At 36.9% G+C, this 21,817-nt stretch overlaps 1 protein-coding gene across 1 annotated transcript; it reads right to left on the bottom strand.

Moving 5' to 3' along the window:
- Positions 1-534: 534 nt before the first annotated feature.
- On the bottom strand, positions 535-20,813 carry LOC107048724 (carcinine transporter). The gene is made up of 7 exons (XM_015272060.1): positions 20,621-20,813; positions 5,672-5,980; positions 4,609-4,801; positions 4,254-4,512; positions 2,369-2,561; positions 1,976-2,081; positions 535-642 (listed from the first exon to the last, which is right to left on the bottom strand). Exons 2-7 carry the CDS (start codon positions 5,932-5,934, stop codon positions 535-537), a joined length of 1,122 nt encoding a protein of 373 aa, XP_015127546.1. The 5' UTR covers positions 5,935-5,980; positions 20,621-20,813.
- Positions 20,814-21,817: the final 1,004 nt, after the last annotated feature.

Genomic DNA, 21,817 nt, shown 5'->3' with positions numbered 1-21,817 from the left:
TTCTCATCATGAAAATCAAACGAAAAAACTTGGAAAATTTGAGCCGAGGAAATTCTATAGAAAATGTCTCAATAGAATAAGTTATATAGAAAAATTGAATTCTATTGACTTTTTCTACTGAATGTTTTCTATTGGACATTTCAATAGAATCGGCCAAAAACTAATAGAACAGTTCAATAGAAATTCAATAGAATTTTCTAACGAATTCCATAGGCTTTTCTATTAAATTTTTTCGTCCGTGTTGATATGCCAGGATATAATCAAATGCTTTCAATTCAATTAAAGGTTGAATATTTAAGATGATTGCCAGCAATTTTTATGAGGTTGTTCTGAATTTTGGTCCTTGAACTTTGATTAGGTGAAAATTAATGAAAAGAAAAGAAAAAACATAATCATCGCCTCTTTTAAATGAATCATGAAGAATGAAACATCAGGCTTTCGTATGACCTTAAAGAAAAAGTGATACGAAACAGAAATAATATCAGCATGGAACTGAACCATGTTGAATTTATCCTCATTCCTAAAAGTCTCAACTTACCAAAAGGCAGTTATCAGTATTGTCATCCTGGCGAGACGTGGAGTCTTGAAGAGGTCAAGCATTGTTGCTGATTCACTTCGTTTACTCGCATTACTTGCATTTCGCTGAAAATTATGATTTGAAAAACTCAGAAAGTCAGGACTAGACAATGATTTTCGAAACAAAAATAACTTATGAATCTCAAAACATGCCAATTGAGGGGACATATCACCTGTCCATTCAATGGAAAAATACGAAATAAAAGTCTTTCACACTTGATTCGAGAATCGCTTCACGCATGAAAAGATTTAATTCAAAACGTAACGAATTCGCTAGAAAATTCTATTGAAATTCTATAGGAATGCTGTGGGATTTCTCTAGTATTTCTACTGGAATTTTATTGAAAAATTCTACTTGTTTTTTGCGCTGATTCTATTGCATATTTCATAGGAAAAAGTCAATATGTTTTGAATTTCTGTTAGAATTTTTCTCTTGAGATTTTTTCTAGTAGAATTATTGGGCAGAAATTTTCCAAGTTTTTTCCGCAGCATTTTATTTTGTTTTGCATTACAGAATCCGAGTGGGAAAAACTTAGAAAAATTGATGCCCAAGCATTCTTATAGAAAAAATCTCAAGAGAAAAATTCAAACAGAAATTCGAAATCTATTGACCTTTTCTTGGTGACACGTCTGTTTATCACAGCGTCATTTCAACACAACACGTCAATTTATCATTATTCTTTTCGCGTTTTGTTATTCTATCAATTTATTATTTTGACATTTTTTCATTTCAGCATACTTTATTTGAACACATTTGTGTATGACATCGAGTTTTACATTCGATTATTTGCATCAATTTAAATGAATTTATTTGTATAATTCGCGGTCGGTATAATCTTTATTCGACTTGTTAACTGTCTTTTTCCGCTTTGACTCAATACGAAATGTAGCGACATGGTGATGCCTGGGATCACGTTTATGGTTTTTGCCGTACGTATTATACTCTAATAGCTGTACGATTGGCTCGAATTTCTTTGAAATATTTATTTTGGTTTCAATATATAGATTTTCCTGATGTGTTAGTTTTTATTTACATGGACAGAATACGTGGTTGTGTTGATGTTTGAATTGTTGATAATTAGATGTGTTAAAATAGTGTACGGATGAGTTTGCTTGTGTTGCGTGTGAATGTGTTGAATTTGTTGTTTTATTTATCATGGCTTCCGGAAGGATGTCGCGTCTAGATTCAGTTTCTTGCCGACGTTTCGCAAACATTTCAGCCTGCATCATCAGGGCTAGGTCGCTCCGATACTGGAGCTCCCCGTTGAATTAACGTGTATAGATAACGTGTATAATAGACATGGAGCTTTCCTATAGAATTTCAATAGAATTTTCTAACCAATTCGTTAGGTTTGCTATTGCATTTTTTCAAACGTGTTACTACGTGATTCTACCTTACCACGTAAGTCTCGTAGATTCGAGGATCTGGAGTTTTCCCATTTGCTTTCGCTATTTTCTTGAGGTTTTCCACCACTTTGTCCCATTTACCATGAGATGCATACCATCTACAAAAAATGACAATAAAAAATAGTATTCATTACATTGCGATGATCTCACATAAAGCGAAAAAAAAATTTAGCCTAGTTACTCTTCCACAATGTTTTAAGCCTATAAACGTGAAAGGAAAATTCGAAATTCTGTTTCCCAATATTTTCCCAAGCGAAACTGAACCATTTCTATTTGATTCGAACAGGGAATTGGGTTTGGAAACGCGAGTAAATAAATACAGTACACCAATATTTACTTTTACCTACTGTGCGGTGAGTGGAAAGAATTGCAAATATCAACTTACCGTGCACTTTCGGGTAAAATCCAGGGTGTGAGTAGACCGATTGCCATGGGAATAGCAACGACGTACGCCAAGTGTCTCCAATTGGCGATGTAGTAAGCGAACCACGGCAAAAGTGTACTGCCGAGTGCAAAGTGGATACCAAAGGCTATGTTGAATACTAGAGTGCGACGATGGACTCCCATGTACTCAACGACTGCAATGAATATTCAATTGAAATTTCATAAACATTTAGGTGTGCTCTCAAAATTTTAAAAATGCAACTCGTTTTGAATTTTGTTCTGATTTCAAGAAATAATCCCCAAAAATTTACTGGGGAATTTTTGTAATCCTCATTCAAATGATTGAGATGACGAAAAAAAATCAAATAAAAAAACGATTTTCTAAACTCATTCTGACGACTTTGTTGTGCTTCAAAAAGTGGAGTACCGTAGGTGACACATATTTCAGAATCAAAACCTAAAATTAAGAAATATAAATAAGAATCAGAATGCACATGCATTAAAAGACACGTATATTTGCAATAAAAAGTAAGCTAGGGGTTCATTCATATGGGCTTATCATAACACCATGCCGATATAAGACAATGGCCGAGACGTGCGAGCCTCTCGAAGAAATAAATACTCGAAAGATGGTTGTCTGGGCCACCCAGGCAGGAATCGCCGAGTTTCGACAACCGTCCCAAGCTTGGCTCAACCTCGACTTGCCGAGTGTTGGTAAACAAGCTTGGACCATAATTTTGTCAGGGTCGGGCCAAAGATGGACGAAGACTGTCCGCCAATGCTTGGTCAACGAGGGACGACCAACCTTTGCCCAAGCTTGGTAGCCAATGAGTAGCCAGAATCGACAGACGTTCATTGGCGGCCGTTCCTGGTCCAAGCTCGACCGACCCGTCTTCGGCCTAGCATCGCGTAGGGCGTTCTCGATCCAATCGTACATTTCGCTACTAGGGCGCAGGAAAAATTTTCTGGCGAATATGAGTCGCGCCTTCGGCTCCTGCTGCAAATCACATGAGTCAGAAAATTTTTCTGTGCCCGTGTGTCGAACAATATTTTTTATGTCATTAGGCTCGATAAAACGCGATTCTAACCTCGCTTCACTCGGTTAGATCGCGGTTTTCAGGCCCAACGACATAAAATATCGTCTGTCACACGGCAATAAAAGCATTATCTGGCGAATGTGGGTTTATAATACTTTTATCGCCTGATGACATAATATACTATTGTCACGAGAGTCGTAGGCAGTGTTTTAAACAGGTGTGCCTGCGGCACACGTGCCTAAAACGCTGCCTTACAACCAGAGTGACAAAATAGTACATTAGAGTACAAGGGCAGAAATTTCGTTTTCAACGAATGTGTAGTTTACAGGCTGAGCCGAAGGCGAGGTCTGTACACACATTCGTTGAAAACAAAATTTATTACCGAGTGCTCTATAATATTTTATGTCAAGTTAGAAGTTGAGTTTTGTGCAGGCTGCGCGAAGCGCAGCGTGCGATAAACTCGACTTATTGCACGGCGCGACATAAACGAATTTTCGTCATTCCGACCGCGTTCTTAAATTGTTGCCTACGCCCGTTATGGCGAAAAATACCATTCGATATACGAGGGTTGCAATCATATCAGCTAGAAAATTTTTTTCCAGCCTAATGACGGAACATACTATTTTTTAACAAGAGACGAATCTAAAGACAATCACTCTAGTCAGGAAAGTTCCACATAATAATCGAAAAACGAATGTTAAAATCATCACAAAAAGAATCATTTTATGGACTCTTTTCTGGCCCTAACTTCACATGTGATTACCTAGATCATAAAAAGTAATTTTACTCACCCCTGTACAAAAAAATATTATGTTCTGTACCTTAAAAATGAGTTTTGAAAAGACTTACTTAAAATTAGTGGAATGTTGATGCAATTATCGTAAGCGAATCCTGTGATGAATCGGCAGAGAGCAAATGTGGCGAAACTGTCAGCCCAAGCTGTGGCGATGGTCCCTATAAGGCTGATGATATTGCACAGAACAAGAGCTGGTACTCGACCTCGATGATCGGCGAGCCATCCAAACAAAAAACCGCCTAGTATCGATCCGAGGAAAAAGATCGCCTGGGTGGTAGATATCATGTACTCCTTGTCGCATACCCAATCTAGCTGATCGACAAGGGTCACGAAACAGTCAATTCGATTCTCTTAGGATTAATATTATGGTTTTGAAATTTTGAATTGATGAATTCAAAACGAACGCACCTCGCTGCTAATACTGTCGTAAGGTACCACAGACTTGTTGTACTCCCAGTGATCGCAGGGTACTGTTTTATTTGTCTGCCACGCTTCGATATTGAATTTTTTTACTTTCAGAAGATCACTAAAGTTCAAATCCTTGCGATTGCATTTGTCGTAGTAAGGGTATTTATCTGATGATGGAATTGATGCTCTCACGCTGAATAGAATGAAGAAACGAAATCAGTGAAGAAAGAATTGAATTCATTATCTATTGATCAGTGTCAGTTGTTCTTGCTCAGGGTTCAATCTCGGTTTGGGGTGATATTTTTCGCAAAAATATATCTCATGTATTTCGACCGCTAAACAGTTATTGGTTGACAGTTGATACTCGATCGAAATCGAAGTGAATCGACTCACAGAATCTGTTTAACCCTTCACGGATGGGGCCCTTCTGTTACCAAGCGTAGTGTGTACTCAATACGACTCGAATCCGATTATTTTTAATGAAGGCCCAATTATGAAACCAGTATCTAATTGAAGCTACAGTATTAAAGTTGAAGTGTATCCCTGACAGATCGATCGATGGCCACTCATCGACGGTAGCTCAACACGAGATCGACTTGTTCTCTCGGTCGATAGTCGTTCGATTGTTGGTCGATCGACGGTGGATCAATCGAACTGTAATCGACTAGCACTCAACTTGCGTGAACAACTCGAACCCCCTATCGAGTGATCCATCAGGGATGTCTGCATTCGTAACCTTATTGAGACCAGGATGAAGCAATGCTTCAGAGTGACCCTAACCTCAATTTGCGAACTAAAATTGTAGAGTAGCCCATGGTTTAATCAGCAGCAGATATAATTATCGTCTTACAAAAAGTCCAATGAGAAAAACGATAATTAGACTTCAGACAGTAATTAAATGCATTGTTTTCTCGCAATTTGAGGTTGTGATTTTGACAACGTGACCTTCCGACTGTATCGAGTCTTCAAGTACAGTCGAACTAAACAATCTTAACCTTTGGCCTTCGACTGTACCAAGTCTTCAAGTACAGTCGAACTAAGAATCTTAACGTATCGTTATTACCGTTCGTCCATTGTCAAGTTGAGATCCTGCAGTTCAGCGACACGGCACCAGTGCTCCTGGGGTACCAGAGTGAAGAAGAATGTCGAGAAGTAGAGATTAGCATAGGACAGACTATACGGAAATATCGCGAGGAGTAAATACCACTGATATTTCCCGAAGTCTCCGACGTGAGGCAAGATATCGTCAATCGATTCCAATTTTTGTCTCAGTGCCGTTCTCTCACTGGGTTCTAATTCCGTACTTATTTTGAATTCTTCCTTCATTTTTCAGAGCGTATTCAGGCGGTTCTCAGTAATTCAATTCTGTCATCTGTAAAAAAAAGTATAAAAAAAGTATATCAAATAGAAAAAAAAAGTATATCAAAAGTATATCAAATATAAAAAATGAACCAATGACCCACGTCCAGTAGTCACGGTTGTTAAATCGTATATTTCGGCTTGAAGACTAGGCAGTCGGGGTTCAAACCCCAACCCGGATAGAATTTTCAACTTCTCGCAGAGGTTAGAACCCGAGTGGAAATTTTAGTCAAATCTTGATCAGACACTGATCAAGTTATCATATCAGATTCTGATCAGGTATGTAACGCTATGATTTTGGATTTTCCACTAGGGTTTCACCGTTTACCATCATTAGGCATTAATTAAATTCTAATTTTGTGAGAAAAACAATAGTAACTTCCTAGCCGGGAATCGAACCCGGAACCTCCCAATGTCGGGTCGGGTGCTCTTACTTTTTTTTTTAATTAACAATGTTTTTATTCAGTCAACAGAATTATTTACATATATGGCATATTCTCCCAATTATCGTCCAATGTTTCGGCTTTGGTTTTGGGATTGACTTTCAATTTTCACAATTTGTTATGTATGTCAAAAGAAACTCAACCCTAAATTTTCACTCCGATATCTCAATTAATAACCGAGCAAATGCATGTTGAAATTTTTCTCTTTTTTTTTCAATCAATTTTCACGGCAACAGTTTTCATTCCATGAATAAATGTCACAAGTAACTTTTCTTCGAAAATTGTCTGAAGTTTCAGGAAAAAAATTTCCGTTCCCGTTCTAGTCTTTTTCGGCCACAAAAAATCGATTTTTTGACAAGATTCAGTGGTTTTTTGGTCATCCACCATCTTGAAAAGAAATTTTTTTTTCTTCGGAAAGTGTATACTTTTTGGAGTATCTCCACAAATTTTCAAATTGGGATTCTTGATAGAAGCTGAATAAACGTATGAAAACGAAAAAAAATGAAAAGGGTTAGAAGTGGTTCCAAAGGTCATGAAACGTGGAGAAATGCTTAAATTTCCACATTCGATTTTCGAGGTCATTACAATAACTTCCTCCCTTCGGGTCGGGAAGTTAATAATTTTTAGGATAATCGTGCGAATGTTTGATATTTCGCAGTTTTCCGGTGTTCCACCTACTAAATAGAGGCTTCTTGTTTTTCGTCGAAGAGTATATATTTTTTCGAGTATCTCCGAAAATTTTCAGCTCGGGGCGCTGAAAACCAGCCGAATCAATACATAAAAACGAAGAAGAAAATGAATATTTAATTATAATAATATTTGAAATTTCGCGTTTTTTAGCTTTCCACCAAACTGATTGAAATATTATGCTTTTTGTCGAAAAGTACATATTTTTTCAAATATCTTCACAAATTTTCAGTCCGAGACGCTCAAAATCAGCTGAGTAAACACATGAAAATGGGAAAAAAATGATTTTTCGATTAGAATATCTCCCAATTCGCGGTTTATCCGTTTTGCTACCCACTTGATATGAATGTTTTGTTTTCCGTCGGAGAGTATATCTGTTTCAGAGTATCTCCACAAATTTCCAGCTCGGAACGCTCAAAATCAGATCAGTGAGCGCTTGGGAATGGCAAGGGAAAATGAGTTTTGAGGACATAATTATGAGAATGTCCGAAAGTTTGGGTTTCTAGGTGTTCTGTTTGGAAATGTTACTTGAAAAAAAATATATTCTCAACAAAAGACAGAAACTTGTCGATTCAATGGGTAAAGGACCGAAAACACTCAATATTTCAACTATAGTCATAACGATATCACTAAAATTCTTTTTTTTTTTCGTTTTCATGCGTTTACTCAGCTGATATTGAGCGTCGCAGGCTGGAAATTTGTAGAGATACTTGAAAAAGTATATACTTTCCGACAAAAAGCACAAAATTTTAATCAAGGCGGCAAAAAGTCAGAAAACCGCGAAATGTTCAATATTATTATAATTGAAAATTTACTTCGTTCTTCATTTTTATGTGTTTATTCGCCTGGTTTTCTGTGTCCCGAGTTGAAAATTTGTGGAGATACTCAAAAAAATACATGTTCTTCGACGAAAAACAAGAAATCTCCATTCAGTGGGTGGACGACTAAAAAACCCCGAAATATCAGATATTCTTATGATTGTCCTAAAAATTCTTTTTTTTTTTCGTTTTCATACGTTTATTCAGCTTCTATTGAGAGTCTCAATTTGAAAATAAGTGGAGATACTCCAAAAAGTATACACTTTCCGAAGAAGAAAAAAAAATTTTTTTCGAGAGGGTGGACAACCAAAAAACCACTGAATTTTGTTAAAAATTTGATTTTTCATGGCCAAAAAAGACTGGGACGAGAACGGAAATTTTTTTTTCTGAAACTTCAGACAATTTCTGAAGAAAACTTAGTTACGACATTTATTCATAGAATGAAAACTGTTGCCGTGAAAATTGATTGAAAAAAAAGGAGAGAAAAATTTCAACATGCGTTTTCTCGGTTATCAATCAAGATATCGGAGTGTAAATTTAGGGTTGAGTTTCTTTTGACACACATAACAAATTGTGAAAATTGAAGGTCAATCCCAAAATCAAAGCCGAAACCCTGGATGATAATTGGGAGAATGTGCCTTATACATTTATAAAAACTAGTCTAAAACAATTTGGTGTATAATAATACATTTTGTATATAAACTAATGGCCAATTAGCGGCTCTCAAGTTTAGAAAATATCATAATAGTTAATTCTATAAGTTTTATGTTACCAAACAATATCTATTAATGTTTATTAATTGGACGTATCGTCGGATACGAACATTATATAATTTTGTTTTTATTTAATGTGCCCAAAAAAATTTTTTTAGAAGGAATTGCTTTGTATTGTTAAAAAAGGGCACCCCCTTATTTGCGCATTGGTGAGGGTAAAAGAAAGTAATTATCAATTACTTACGATGATATTAATAATCACAACAGGGTATCGTGTTTTTATTTCTTTTTACATATCTTAGAAAGGGATAGTGTCAAAAGAATTTTATTTTATATAACGTTAGTTATGTATGTAATGTGAAAACTGAGATGAATTTAAAAAAATAGTATATTTCAGCACGTGGGGGGCAATATCGTCTTTGACGTGTGTGGGGTTTACAGCATGAGCCGAAGGCGAGTGATGTAACCACACACGTTAAGGACGAAATTTCCCAACAAGTACTGAACAAAATTTTATGTCACGAAGCCTGAAACCGGCTGAATTAGACACGAGACGCGAAGCGTCGAGTGTGTAATCCAGCCGGTTTCAGGCATGAGTGGCATAAACATTTTTTTAGTTCATTTTCCAGTATTATAAGAACTATATTAAGTTAAGGAGGTCTGAAGTTATGTCTATTTCGGTGATTTCTCGCTCCGTTTCTATTATCATTATTGTTGGTGTTATCATTGTAGATTTGTTCCCGAATTTTAGTTCTCTTACATATTTGTCATTAGCGGTTAGCCATCAGAATTCTTTCTTCACTCTGTAATAGTATATTGTGTCATTAGGACCGTAGACGGAGGTTTGCGATGAGTGCTGCTAACTCACACGAATCGCAAACTGACGTCACGGTCCGTATGACACATACTATTTTTTGTCATGAAGGCCCATTGAAGGTGAGGGGGAGGGGAAGGGGAGGGGGCGCAGAAGCAGGGTCCAGGGGCCGCAGGCCCCGGTGGGGGGGGGGGCGGGGGGCGAAGGCCCCCCCCACTGTAGAAAAACGAAATGACAAGTGAAGAGAAAATATTGAAGAAAAAGAGATGCAAAATCCTAAATTGAGATTCGAAAGAACGAATGCAAAAGTTGTAATTCACGGAGTCTGTCAAAAACATTCAAAAAACATCTAGATGAGAATGGAAATCTTCCTCCTCCTGAAATGAAAATTGCAACAAATTGAAAGAATAAAAAGAAGGATTAATCATTTTTCTAAATTTATTCTCATGAGAAAATCAACGTGTGAACATCTACAGTTTACAACTTTTCTTTTTCATCGTTCCTCTTCTTCTCACAACATACTCAAATTTTTCATCACATTTTAATAGAAATATATATATAATCTATTCAAAATAGATATATAACGAGAAAGTGAATATAATCTCTTTATTAAACTAATATTTTGACAATATAACCCTCAAGTTACGACTGACTCCCTAGCAACGGAATAACAACTCCTGATGTCATCGGCAATGACGGTGGCGCATCGTATTAGTGGTGAACGATCCGCCGAGTTTTCAAGCAAGTGACAGCGATAACCGCACACTTCATGTTGTATTCCTACGAAGGTTTTGTGGGTTGCCCATCTAGAAACTGTATGTTTTTATTGTCCTAGGGCTGCTAACTCGAGTTAACCATACTTGTGCTTCGTTTAACAGACCTGGTCTGTTAAACGCCATTTAGCTTCCCTCAAGACAGCTATAGTAGGCGCTACCTAACGGGCCTGAATGACGAAAAAATCATTTTTATCGACTTCTGATATTTCTCTAGAATATTTGAACGTTGCATTCTCACAATCATCAATGGGAATAATTTTATTATTTCTATGCCTGTTGATATGATAGAATATTGGCCTATTCCAATGATCCTGGAATGAGCCAATTTTATCATAATGAACAAAATATTGCGGTTTAATATCACCACATCTGGCTCTACCNCGAGTGTGTAATCCAGCCGGTTTCAGGCATGAGTGGCATAAACATTTTTTTAGTTCATTTTCCAGTATTATAAGAACTATATTAAGTTAAGGAGGTCTGAAGTTATGTCTATTTCGGTGATTTCTCGCTCCGTTTCTATTATCATTATTGTTGGTGTTATCATTGTAGATTTGTTCCCGAATTTTAGTTCTCTTACATATTTGTCATTAGCGGTTAGCCATCAGAATTCTTTCTTCACTCTGTAATAGTATATNTTATAATCACATTCGTCAGATAATACTTTTATCGCCGTGTGACATACAATATTTTTCGTCGCTGGGCCCGAAAACCGCGATCTAACCGAGCAAAGCGAGGTTAGAATCGCGGTTTTCTCGGGCTTAGTGACGAAAATGGCCTTATTCTCTGGGAATTCAGTCGGGTGCTCTTACCAACTGAGCTAATACCAGGACACTTACGAATTTCACTCTCAAATTTAATCCTACCCGAGTGGAAATTTTAGTCAGGTCTTGATCAGACACTGATCAAGTTATCATATCAGATTCTGATCAGGTATGTAACGCTATAATTTTGGAATTTCCACTAGGGAGGTTGGGCTGGGTGGCTGAGCTTCGGATCTCGGCTCAGAAGAGCTCTTAACTTCTGCCAAGGGCTCGTCTGAGCCGACTCCTGCCTGTCAGAGAGAAAGAGAAAGAAATCTTGAAAAAACAATAAGCAAGGGTAGAAAATCGGTATGAGAAAAATGAGGGCAAGAATGAGAAATGAAATAAAACAATCTGGAAAATCGTTAAGAATGATATCGCAATTCCTTAATTGAGAATTTGTATTAGCAATAACGAATAGCAAATAACATTCGTTTATCAATAACGAATTATTGGAAGTCAATCGAACTTCACTGGTTCATTCCAGCCTTTCATTTCACCAATTTAGATTCATCAAGTTTGTTGCGTAACACTTAGTTTCAATGACCTGCGTCTTCTTTCATGAATAGTTTCAATTAAACCTTAAGTGGTTTCAACTCTCCATAGAAGTTGGTCGCATGGTAGGGGAATCACCGCTCCGTATATTTTATAATGTCGTGAAGAAAAAAGTTGGAAAAATTAATTTATTCTTCGTTTATGGTTAATTTTGAAACTTCAATGACATGCAAATATGGGTGTAGGAGAGAAAGAATCGTCAGATAAACAAAACAATAAATTGCACTATGTGCAAAATTTTGAAATTTAGATGTTAAACAAGGGAATTTTCAGAGAGTTGACTTTTCAAAAAAAATTTATCGTTTATTGATGTAAGTATGGACAAACAAACAATTTTTCAAATTTATTTGATTTATGTGAATGTAGGAATACAATTTTTTATGAATTTTCTACTCACGAAGTTTTTGTGTGAAACGAAAAATTAATGACAAATAAACGGCCGAGATTCCCTCAGCATTGTTTAACTACTTGACCCGTCATTTTTTTTATCGTTATTTTACATCGCTTCGACCCGGTTAGGGTATGCTGCGATGATTATCAAGACTTTAAATGGTTAGTTAAACGTCATGCCATGCAAAGGGAAATACAATAGACCAAGGAAGTTCTGTCCCACCTGAAGTTGGTTCCTCCATTGGGCTTATACGGTGGAATCACCTTCAGGTGCAACGGAACTTATTTGTCCGAGTGAATTTTCGTATGTACAGGAGAGCACTAAAATTCGTAAACAGAATACATAGAATGCAAGTTCAGGTTGTTCACGAACTTTAGTGCTTGACTGTATAGGGTTGCCACTGATCAAAATATCCTAGTCAAACGAGAAATTATTGTTTAAAAAAATAATTGAAGAGGAAATTTGATGGATTAATTTTTTACGTTCATCAAAATTAGAATTCATGAATAAAATTATCAGTTAAGAATTATTATAAATTATTATTGAATAATTTTTTTTTTGTATTTTAAATTTATTTCTTCTAATTACCCTCAACAGCTCAACTATTATTGTACTTTATTGATTCCCCTTAGGGTTAAAAGGACTTCTGTTTACATATGCTTAAACTCTAACTACCTACTTATAATCTAACTATTTACATGCTTATATATATTAACTTAACTTAAATCAAAAACCAATTCGTGAGATCGAGACTGAGTGTGAGCATGAGGGGGACCCTCGCTTCCGGTTTCTGTTTGAGCCTCTAATCATTCCGTCTCTACTCCCTCCCTTCCCCACGTTCGGCACGGTTGCCCCCCCCCCTCTCCACCCACCCCACACACACACACACACACACACAGTGCTTTTCGGACAGTTTCTAAAGACGCGGTGTGTGTCATCGCAGGATTGTTGCCCATTCAGGTTTTGGCTGAGGAGCGAGGATCGCTGTATAAGCGGAAACGAGCGCTCGCATCGAAAATGATAAGCACCGAAGAACTGGCGTCTGAGGAGAGGCGAAACAGCTTGAACCCATGGCAGGAGAAGTGGACGAATTCAACCAAGGGAAGATGGACCTATCGTCTAATTCCACACGTAGCCACGTATGGGTAAGTCGAACTCATGGCGAAGGCAACTACTATCTGTGTCAAATGTTTTCAGGGCACGGGTGCTTCAGAGAGTATCTTCATAAATTCAAACATGAAGATTCTTCGGAGTGTCCCACCTGCACAGGAGTGAACGAGAACGCGGAGCATGTATTTTTCAGCTGCCCCCAATTCAGTGACATGCGAAATACTTGTGAGTCGGAACTCGAAAGGAGAGTTTCACCCGAGGATCTAGTGGAAGCAATGCTGTCGTCACAGGCAGCCTGTGACGCAACGAGCAACTTCGCGGCAGAAGTCATGAAGGAGCTCAGGAACGAGGAACGCAATCGCAAGGCTGCAGTATAGGTGAGAAATATTTTTCGGAACCTCCTAATCACACACAACATCTTTGCAGGTCAGGGGGACGTACATAAGATGAAGGCGGAAGAGTGAACAGCTGAGACCTCCCTCACGAAGTAATACCTAACGGTGGTGCCGTGAGGGGAAGAAAGGTTGGTGGAAATTTGTCTGATTGGAGTTGAGTGGGTATTGGCAGTTNAGCTGAGACCTCCCTCACGAAGTAATACCTAACGGTGGTGCCGTGAGGGGAAGAAAGGTTGGTGGAAATTTGTCTGATTGGAGTTTAGTGGGTATTGGCAGTTACTGTCGGAGTCCCACACTCACTTGACGGAGGGAAACACCTATTCCCTCCCTCAGGTGGTCGTGCGTAAATGCATTCTCCCAACAGACGAAAAAAAAAAAAAAACGCACGCACCTTCAATCTCTCTTTACATTCTCTCTATCTCTCTCCCTTTCTCCACTTATTTCCTTTTCTTTTTTATAATTCTCCCATTCCACCATCCATCTCTCTCCTCTCCCATCCTCCCCTAGAATCTCATTCACTCTCTGCGCTACTCCTCTCCCACTACCATCCTCACCCATGCATTCTTCTAAGACGTGCCCCCATGTCTCCCTCTGCGCCCCACATCTCCTGCATTTTCTCATCTCCTCCGTTCCCCACTTTTTCTCTCCTTTCAGTCCTTCCCCCATCCTAAATCTTGCTACCCTGTTCCATCTTTCCTTTCCCCAGCTATTTTCCAAGTATTTCGGGATACCCTCCACTGCTACCCTCGGGTACCATGGGTTTCCCGAANCCTCTCCCACTACCATCCTCACCCATGCATTCTTCTAAGACGTGCCCCCATGTCTCCCTCTGCGCCCCACATCTCCTGCATTTTCTCATCTCCTCCGTTCCCAACTTTTTCTCTCCTTTCAGTCCTTCCCCCATCCTAAATCTTGCTACCCTATTCCATCTTTCCTCTCCCCAGCTATTTTCCAAGTATTTCGGGATACCCTCCACTGCTACCCCCGGTTACCATGGGTTTCCCTAGAACTGCACAATCCCCTCCCACCTCTCCTCCACCTGCCTGCTTCTTTCTTCCTCTTCCACCTTCCCAAAATCCTCTCTATCTTCTCTCCCACCCGCCCTGTCCTCTCCTCTTGCCTCTAATCCTCTTTGCTCTCTAAACCTGCGCCTACCTTCCTCCCACCTTGACCCCTTACTTACTCAACAGCTCAACTAGAGTTTATTCAGACTATTTTGAAATAGTTAGAAAATTTAATAACATCAAGTCGAGAACTACACCCCAAAAAACAAACTACTGTAGGACGTAGCAGTTCGGATACTTTCTGCACCGCATAATCTGTTTGCATAATTCCCCTCTTGCTTTCTTCACCCCCTCCACTACTCCCTACTTCCCTGACGCTCGTCTTAATAAACCAATCAGATGTCAGTAGTGAGCGGGACGATTGAGCACTGTCATGAGAATGAACCAGGTACCTCTCTTAACTTAAAAATGAACACCGATAAGAAAATTATTAATGATATAATTTATTAAACAGAGTATTTACGTGTTTTATATTTATTAGAGTTTAGTATCACAATGAATTTTGTCATAAACTACATTCATAATGACGAGGATTGCAGTAGGACAAACATTAAAATTGACATAACGAAATAGAATTCAGGAATGCAGGAATGACCCATCTTTAGAGTAACTTTGATGAATTTGACAGGTTCACTCTTCAATCAATTGGAATACATTGAGTTTGCGAGACATCATTAAAGCATTTGTTGAGAATTTTCAGTTGCAGACAAATTTATTATTCATATGTCTAGACAATCTGGCACAAACATGGAGTGATAAAATCATTTATTAGAAAAAAGTTTTGCGTTTCTAAAGGAAATAGTTCAATAGCTTCCGAGTTTTTCGGATTCATTGGAACAATTAAAAGTCGATGTATTGAATAATGAGAATTCTCATTATTCAATACATCGATTTTGAATCGAATTTCAAATACCAGATGTGCACATTAGCTTATGCGCGTGTATCAGAATCAAGCGATTAATTACAGAAAGGGAAAGCAGGCGGTTCGTAATATGCGAACATCTAGAGCGAAAATATGCAAATAGCTAGATCCTACGCGTATTACCAGTATTACCAGTATGCGAAACTTTTGAAACTTTCAGGCTTCCAATTAAGATTTTTGATAATCTTATTTTGAGACATTCGAAATTTTGAAATAAGGTGTTATTATCTTAGGTGTATTTGAATCATCACTTTTTTGAGTCGATCAATTTCTAGAACATACCTTACCTCTAGAATCTTAGAAAATTTGCGAATAAAAAAATTGGTTTCACATGAATATTGCGAACGTAAAAATTTGTCTTGAAAAAATGTTTTCGGAACAACGAAATCCGTTATAAAGGGACGATCCGAATTGGTAAGAATTCCACAATTGGTGTAAAAACCGGTATCAGGGGCCCTATTCTCGAAATATTTCCATGCACGGAAGTGGCTTCGTAGACGAATTGCGTATAGGAATCATATAGATGTTCCGTCAACGGAGTCGATGATGGAAATCGGAGTCTGACGAAATTGGGTCAAACCCATAAAGTAGGGAGAGGGCCCTTGACTATACCTGAGACAACGATCTGAAAGCGATCATCATCAGAAAAGTTGTCCGTTAGAAGGAAATTTTCTCGCAGAGAACATTCTCGACAACAAAGAAATCTCTCGGTGTTTTGTTCACACAATTCCTCATAAGTGGAATAATTTCACAATTAGCAAGATGACTTATTATGTCGACACTCATCGTTCTTCCCCTCATCGAAAGATTACTTCTGAATAAAGAAGCTTCGGTCAATTGATTTATTGATGAATGGGGTAATCGCATCATTTCTTCTTTTCCTCGTTTGTCGTGAAACGTACAGATACCAAGAAATAATGATTATTCTTGCCGAAACAATAATCTCAAGGATTTCGTGACGTAAATGTTACTTTTCGGGTTTGCTTACGTGGGAAATTTGAATAACCTTTCTTTCATCAGGAATTTACAAATTGATTTTAGCACTAAAATAATAAATTCCGCGGAAATTTGTCAGTTGGAGTCAATGCATAAATGGATTATCGGAATCTATTTGACTAAACTTTGCTAGATGGATAAATGTAAAAAATAACGTAATGGAGATAGTATGCTTTTCGTGAAAAGAATACATTAAATTTGATTTCAACAGACTAAATTAGACAAGCACAAAATTAATTATTTCCTCGCTAAAAAACAAAAATAGTCATTTTTGTATAAAGAAAAACACTGTTCCAATGAAATTTTTTCTTTGGCTGTCCCTGGAAATGAGGAAGACAATTGTCTAGATAAAAAGAACCTCTATAAAAACTTGAAAAAAATACAGAAAACAATGAATGTAAGCCCTGTCACGGTTCAATAAAAAATCAGTAAAGATAGAGCCAAAGTCCTTGAGGCAATTTTTTTGCAATCACTGTCTAATATCAATGTAATCTTCCATGTTCTGACCCGCGCCAAGCAAATTGGTTCTGTCTTTACTGATTTTTTATTGAACCCTGACTTGGCATATTTTCATTGATTTCTCTTTTTTTTCAAGTTTTTATGGAAGTTGGAAAAGTGGCTTAGTCAAATTAATTTTACTATTTTGGCTTTTTGAGGTTCACATACCAGCTGCGTCCACGTCGCGAACCCTGAATAACGCTAAACGCTGGTATGGTCAGTTATAAAAACTGCCATACCATGCGTTCTTGAATTTAATTGGAAATTTTGAATTTATAATTTTTTAAATTATATACCTCTTGAAGGGAGGAAATGGGAGGGTGGTACGTCTGCTAAAGCACCCATAATTATTACATGAGGAGTTTCAAAAAAAATCAAATTCATATTAGGCACCTACACGGAGAACAAAAATTTCTAGTGTCTGAAACATATTTTCTTGAAACAAGTAATTTTTCTTTAATTGTTTAATTCTCCTAGACATCTCAACTCACGTGGCCCGAGAAAGATCCCATGCTTTGAAATATTCTTGTACTCAAGTATGATTTTGTATTAATTGTTTTTATGGTTTTTTTGTTATGCAGTTCCAATATTTCGATTTGTAATATATTCACGATATAATGCGCGGCGATAGTGATAAATGAGAATTCATTCGAGTTCCCTAAACTGCACGCATTCTGACATTGAAACAACTGAAAATAATTTACTTCTCTCAAGTAAATATTGTCTACACATTAGCAAATTTTTCTCTCAGTGTAGGTTGCCCATAATTTAAAGTTAGGAATATTTAGTTCCACCGTTGTCTTTTTCTAGAGAATTGTCTTCCTCATTTCCAGGAGAAACCAAAGAAAAATATTCCTAGGCACTGTGTTTTCGACAAGAATAATTGTTTCTAACAGGATGAACATTCCAACCGCCAGTATGAACATTTAAATTCCTCCTATTTCTGCAGGCCATTTGGCGGTGCTCAGCAATTTTATCATCCAAAAATGAAGTCAACTCTAAATTTTCAGTATTTTGCCAACGTTTCAAGTGGTAAATGCCTCGTCATTAGGGCAATCTATTAATTGCCATGCACAAAACTATTCATAAAAAATCATTTTGACCTCAAAATTCTACAAAACCTTCGGAATACTAAACCAACAACTATTAGTTATTTTTGTTCTTACACTGTTAGAAAAAAAATAAAATTTCATGGGCAGTTGACTGCTAATTTTCAGAACAGTGACATTGATTGCGATTTAGGGGAAAAAAATCATAAAATTTTCGGTTTCACTGAAAATTCTGTAAAATTTCAGAATTTTAAGCAGTATAAGTTCGAGAATTCCTTAATTTATTTGAATTTCCAATCTAATATGAATATTCAGTGTCAAATCACATTGAATTTTCAGTGAAATCTGAAATTTCATGATTTTTTCCCCCTACATCGCATTCAGTGTCACTGTTCTGAGAATTCAAGAATATATTTATCGCTTGAAATGTTTAAATACGCCAGGGCCTCCAATGTGTGACCTACAGAGGTTTTTTTTTTAAATAAAAAAAATGTGTACAATAACAATTTCGAATTACCCGAGTGGAAATTGCTTCAGGCCCACCGGAAGCACGATCACGACTTGATCAGGTTTTTGTAAGGTTCGACTTATCCGGTGATTCTTGATGAGAACTTGACCATGTTCTGATCCAGCAGATCGGATCCGAAAAACTACAGGCGGGTTCAGATCAAATTCTGACATTAATTTTGACCTGACATTAATTTTAATAAGTTTTTCGGATAATTTAATTAACTATCATTATACTATTCAAATTATGTTTTATCAACCGTTATCAATAACTATTTTTAATCTTTAAAAAGGATTATACTATAGGATTATACTATAATTAAAATTAATTAAATTGATTTAATTTAATTTAATGAATTTTATTCAATTAATCAATTTAATTAACAGCCAGCCCTTCTCAAATGTACAGAAGGGAGGGATGATGATGCCGTAAATACGTATTAGAGGAATATCAAACTTACACGCGAATGATCTTGAGAAAAAAATCACCCAATGTCTATTTATTTATTAGTGTTATTGTTATTATCATTATTATTATTCATTAATGAAATAAATAAAAATTTAATTGAATATATTTTATCTCTGAGAATACACACGCACATCCGCGAGATCAGGAATAATCGTAAATTCAACGAATACCCCGATACAAATCATATAGGCAATGTACAGTTTACTCAATAGTAACAGCGCGATAGCGTAGTGGTTAGGGCATAGGATTAGCAATCATAGAGTCCCCGGTTCGATCCCCAGCATCGGTAAAAAAATAATAAGCTTTTTCAGGGTTAATAACAGTAGAGATTCATTAAGAGAGGCGGCCTACGGTGAAAGAATTGAATTATCTTTTGTTTTGGATTAATTATCATTAATAATTGTTATTGATACTGATAGCCAGGTCATCCAGTTTTCATACAGTTGACTTGATCAAGTTCGGATCCATTCCTGCTGATCAAATTCGGATTGATCAGAGGCGTAACATGTCTGATCAAGACCGGATCCGTCAACTTGATCAATACCTGATCAGTCGTCAGGTCTAACCTGATCCAAACTTCATCAAGACCTGACCGGAATTCCCATTCGAGTAGGTTTTTGAAAATCGACTCCTGCACAGCTAACTTCGTTTTATTTAATATAAAAATTTGCCTCATTCATGTAAAATAGGCAGAAAAAATATCCTTCAAATATTTGAAAAATATTCTCGATTCTTTCAGAAACATTTTTCGGGCGATTGTACATAAATGGTGCAATTTTTTATTGAAAAAATTATGAAATTAGGTGTGCAGGAGTTGAGATTCAAAAAGAAACTAATTCGTAATTGTTATTCCACACATTTTTTCAAAAATGTTGTAAAAACCCTCTGTAGCTCGAAAATTGGAAGCCCTGGAATATTTTCAACATTTTAAGCGTCCGCGGGTAAACGGATAATAAACAATTTTTTTTCCATTAATTTTTATTTTTTTAGATTAGACAACAGATCGGGTGCGTTTCGCAATCGAGGTAGTCGCAGTAACAGTACTACGACCCTATCCAATTTTTCTTGACTGCAGCTACAGTAGTTGATTCCGAAACGCACTCATATAATCGATCTTCGATATATGTGAGAAATCTCATTCCAATAGCACGCGACTTTTAAAACTCATATTAGTCTCCCCTTAAATTTGATAAAAATTTCTAAAAAGTGTACTGGAAATTGCAGACAAAAATTTTTAACAGTGTAGGATAATAATGTCAAGAATTTCGTGACGTCAATTTCAATCACTGAAAAAACGATAATTTGTTTTATCACAACATGTATGTGAGTAATTATTACATTACAATAAGCGAATCTCTCCGGTTATTTGCATATGTCCATCAATTAACAATTGATGATAAAAGTTTCTCCGCAAGCTATCAACGTTACGCCAACGAAATATGCACTTTGCAGTCATTAATTGTAATCATGAATGACGTTCAATTATTCTTTCCCCACTTTCTCATTCTATAAATAACGTCAATAAATTAATAACAATGGGGAGATAACTGCTATCAGTTGACATTTTTTCAAACGAATGACAGAAAAAAATACCGAATATGTTTGATAAAAATTAACGACAAAGGGAGAATATAAAATCAACTTACGTGAATTAATTCACAATTTTCTTGAAATAAATTTGTGGAATTTTGGAAGTTATTTATTTGGTATTATAGGTCACAGTCACTGGCACATTGCGTCCATACGGCATGAGCTAGCGATGACGACTGGCCTCAAGCGTCCGAAGAAAGGAAAATTGGCAGGAAAAAAACACAAACGAGCTATGTTTCCAGGAGGCGTATGTCCCCAACAGCCCTCGCGCGATTGATTCCGTAGTTCGGCAGACACTGAATATCGCTGTAGTGGAAAGAACAAGATTGTGGGAGAAGTAATTACGTGATGCTAAATATACAATGCGGCTTGTCAGTTATGTAAAGCGAATCGTCGGAGAGAGGGAGAAAGGCGGGTTCACGTGCGAATAATTATGGATGCAACGGTTGAATGTATTTTTACGACTATTTGCGGACGGATTGTTGTGAACCAATGTTGAGGATGTCTCATGGAGGGATATTGCAACCGCTTTGGAGAAATAATTGTAGAGGGAATTAATTATCGATGGCAGTTGTGTATTGTGGGATTAGTGAGGAGGAAAGAAAACGGAAAAAGATCGTTGATTTGAAGATACGGTTATTTTTGCATCTGTTTTCGAATTTTTTATTCAGGCAAATCATGTGGAAATTATCGACCCTATGGGAGAAACATTCATAAAAAAACCTGGCGAATTCTCTAGAAAATTCTATTGGACTTCTATGGAACTTTCTATCAGTTTCTGAATGATTCTATTGATAAATTCCGTAGCTTATGAGGAGATTTTTTTTTCAATTGAGATTTTTAATCCCTGAGATGGACTTATCTGTGTCAGCCCTAACCTCAAATCCCCACAATTAAGAATTCACAAACTTCGAATTATGCGTATTAATTCAAATCAATTATTGAAGGATTAACGATTTGTTAGTGAATAATAATCACGTGCAGCTATACACTGATAGACTGATTCATTTATTCCAAACGAGATTCGTTAAGTATTAATGAATAGTAGCGTTGAATATGACCAAATAAATCTTCGCTAATAGTTAACGAATGATACACTTGAAAGGTGAAAGTCGAGTCCAACAAAGCTCCTCAAATATGCATTTGTTAACTATTAACGAATGAACATTTGGTGAGACCAAATAGATCCTAGCCGCCAACCAAATTCATTTTTTAAGAATAACTAATCCTTTCTATTGGTGTAATTGATGATT

This window comes from Diachasma alloeum, unplaced genomic scaffold (genome assembly GCF_001412515.2).
Source record: "Diachasma alloeum isolate Michigan unplaced genomic scaffold, Dall2.0 Dall_scaffold_00196, whole genome shotgun sequence".
Classification (NCBI taxonomy): domain Eukaryota; kingdom Metazoa; phylum Arthropoda; class Insecta; order Hymenoptera; family Braconidae; genus Diachasma; species Diachasma alloeum.
Note: the sequence above shows the minus strand (reverse complement) of the source record. Positions and strands in the feature narration are given on the sequence as shown.

Excerpts from the sequence above, each read along its gene's own strand:
- LOC107048724 (XM_015272060.1), bottom strand. The coding sequence starts at position 5,934 with ATGAAGGAAGAATTCAAAATAAGTACGGAATTAGAACCCAGTGAGAGA. Across the intron at positions 4,802-5,671 it reads AACTTGACAATGGACGAACG|CGTGAGAGCATCAATTCCAT; the intron begins GTAATAACGATA and ends CATTCTATTCAG. Across the intron at positions 4,513-4,608 it reads ACGACAGTATTAGCAGCGAG|CTAGATTGGGTATGCGACAA; the intron begins GTGCGTTCGTTT and ends CTTGTCGATCAG.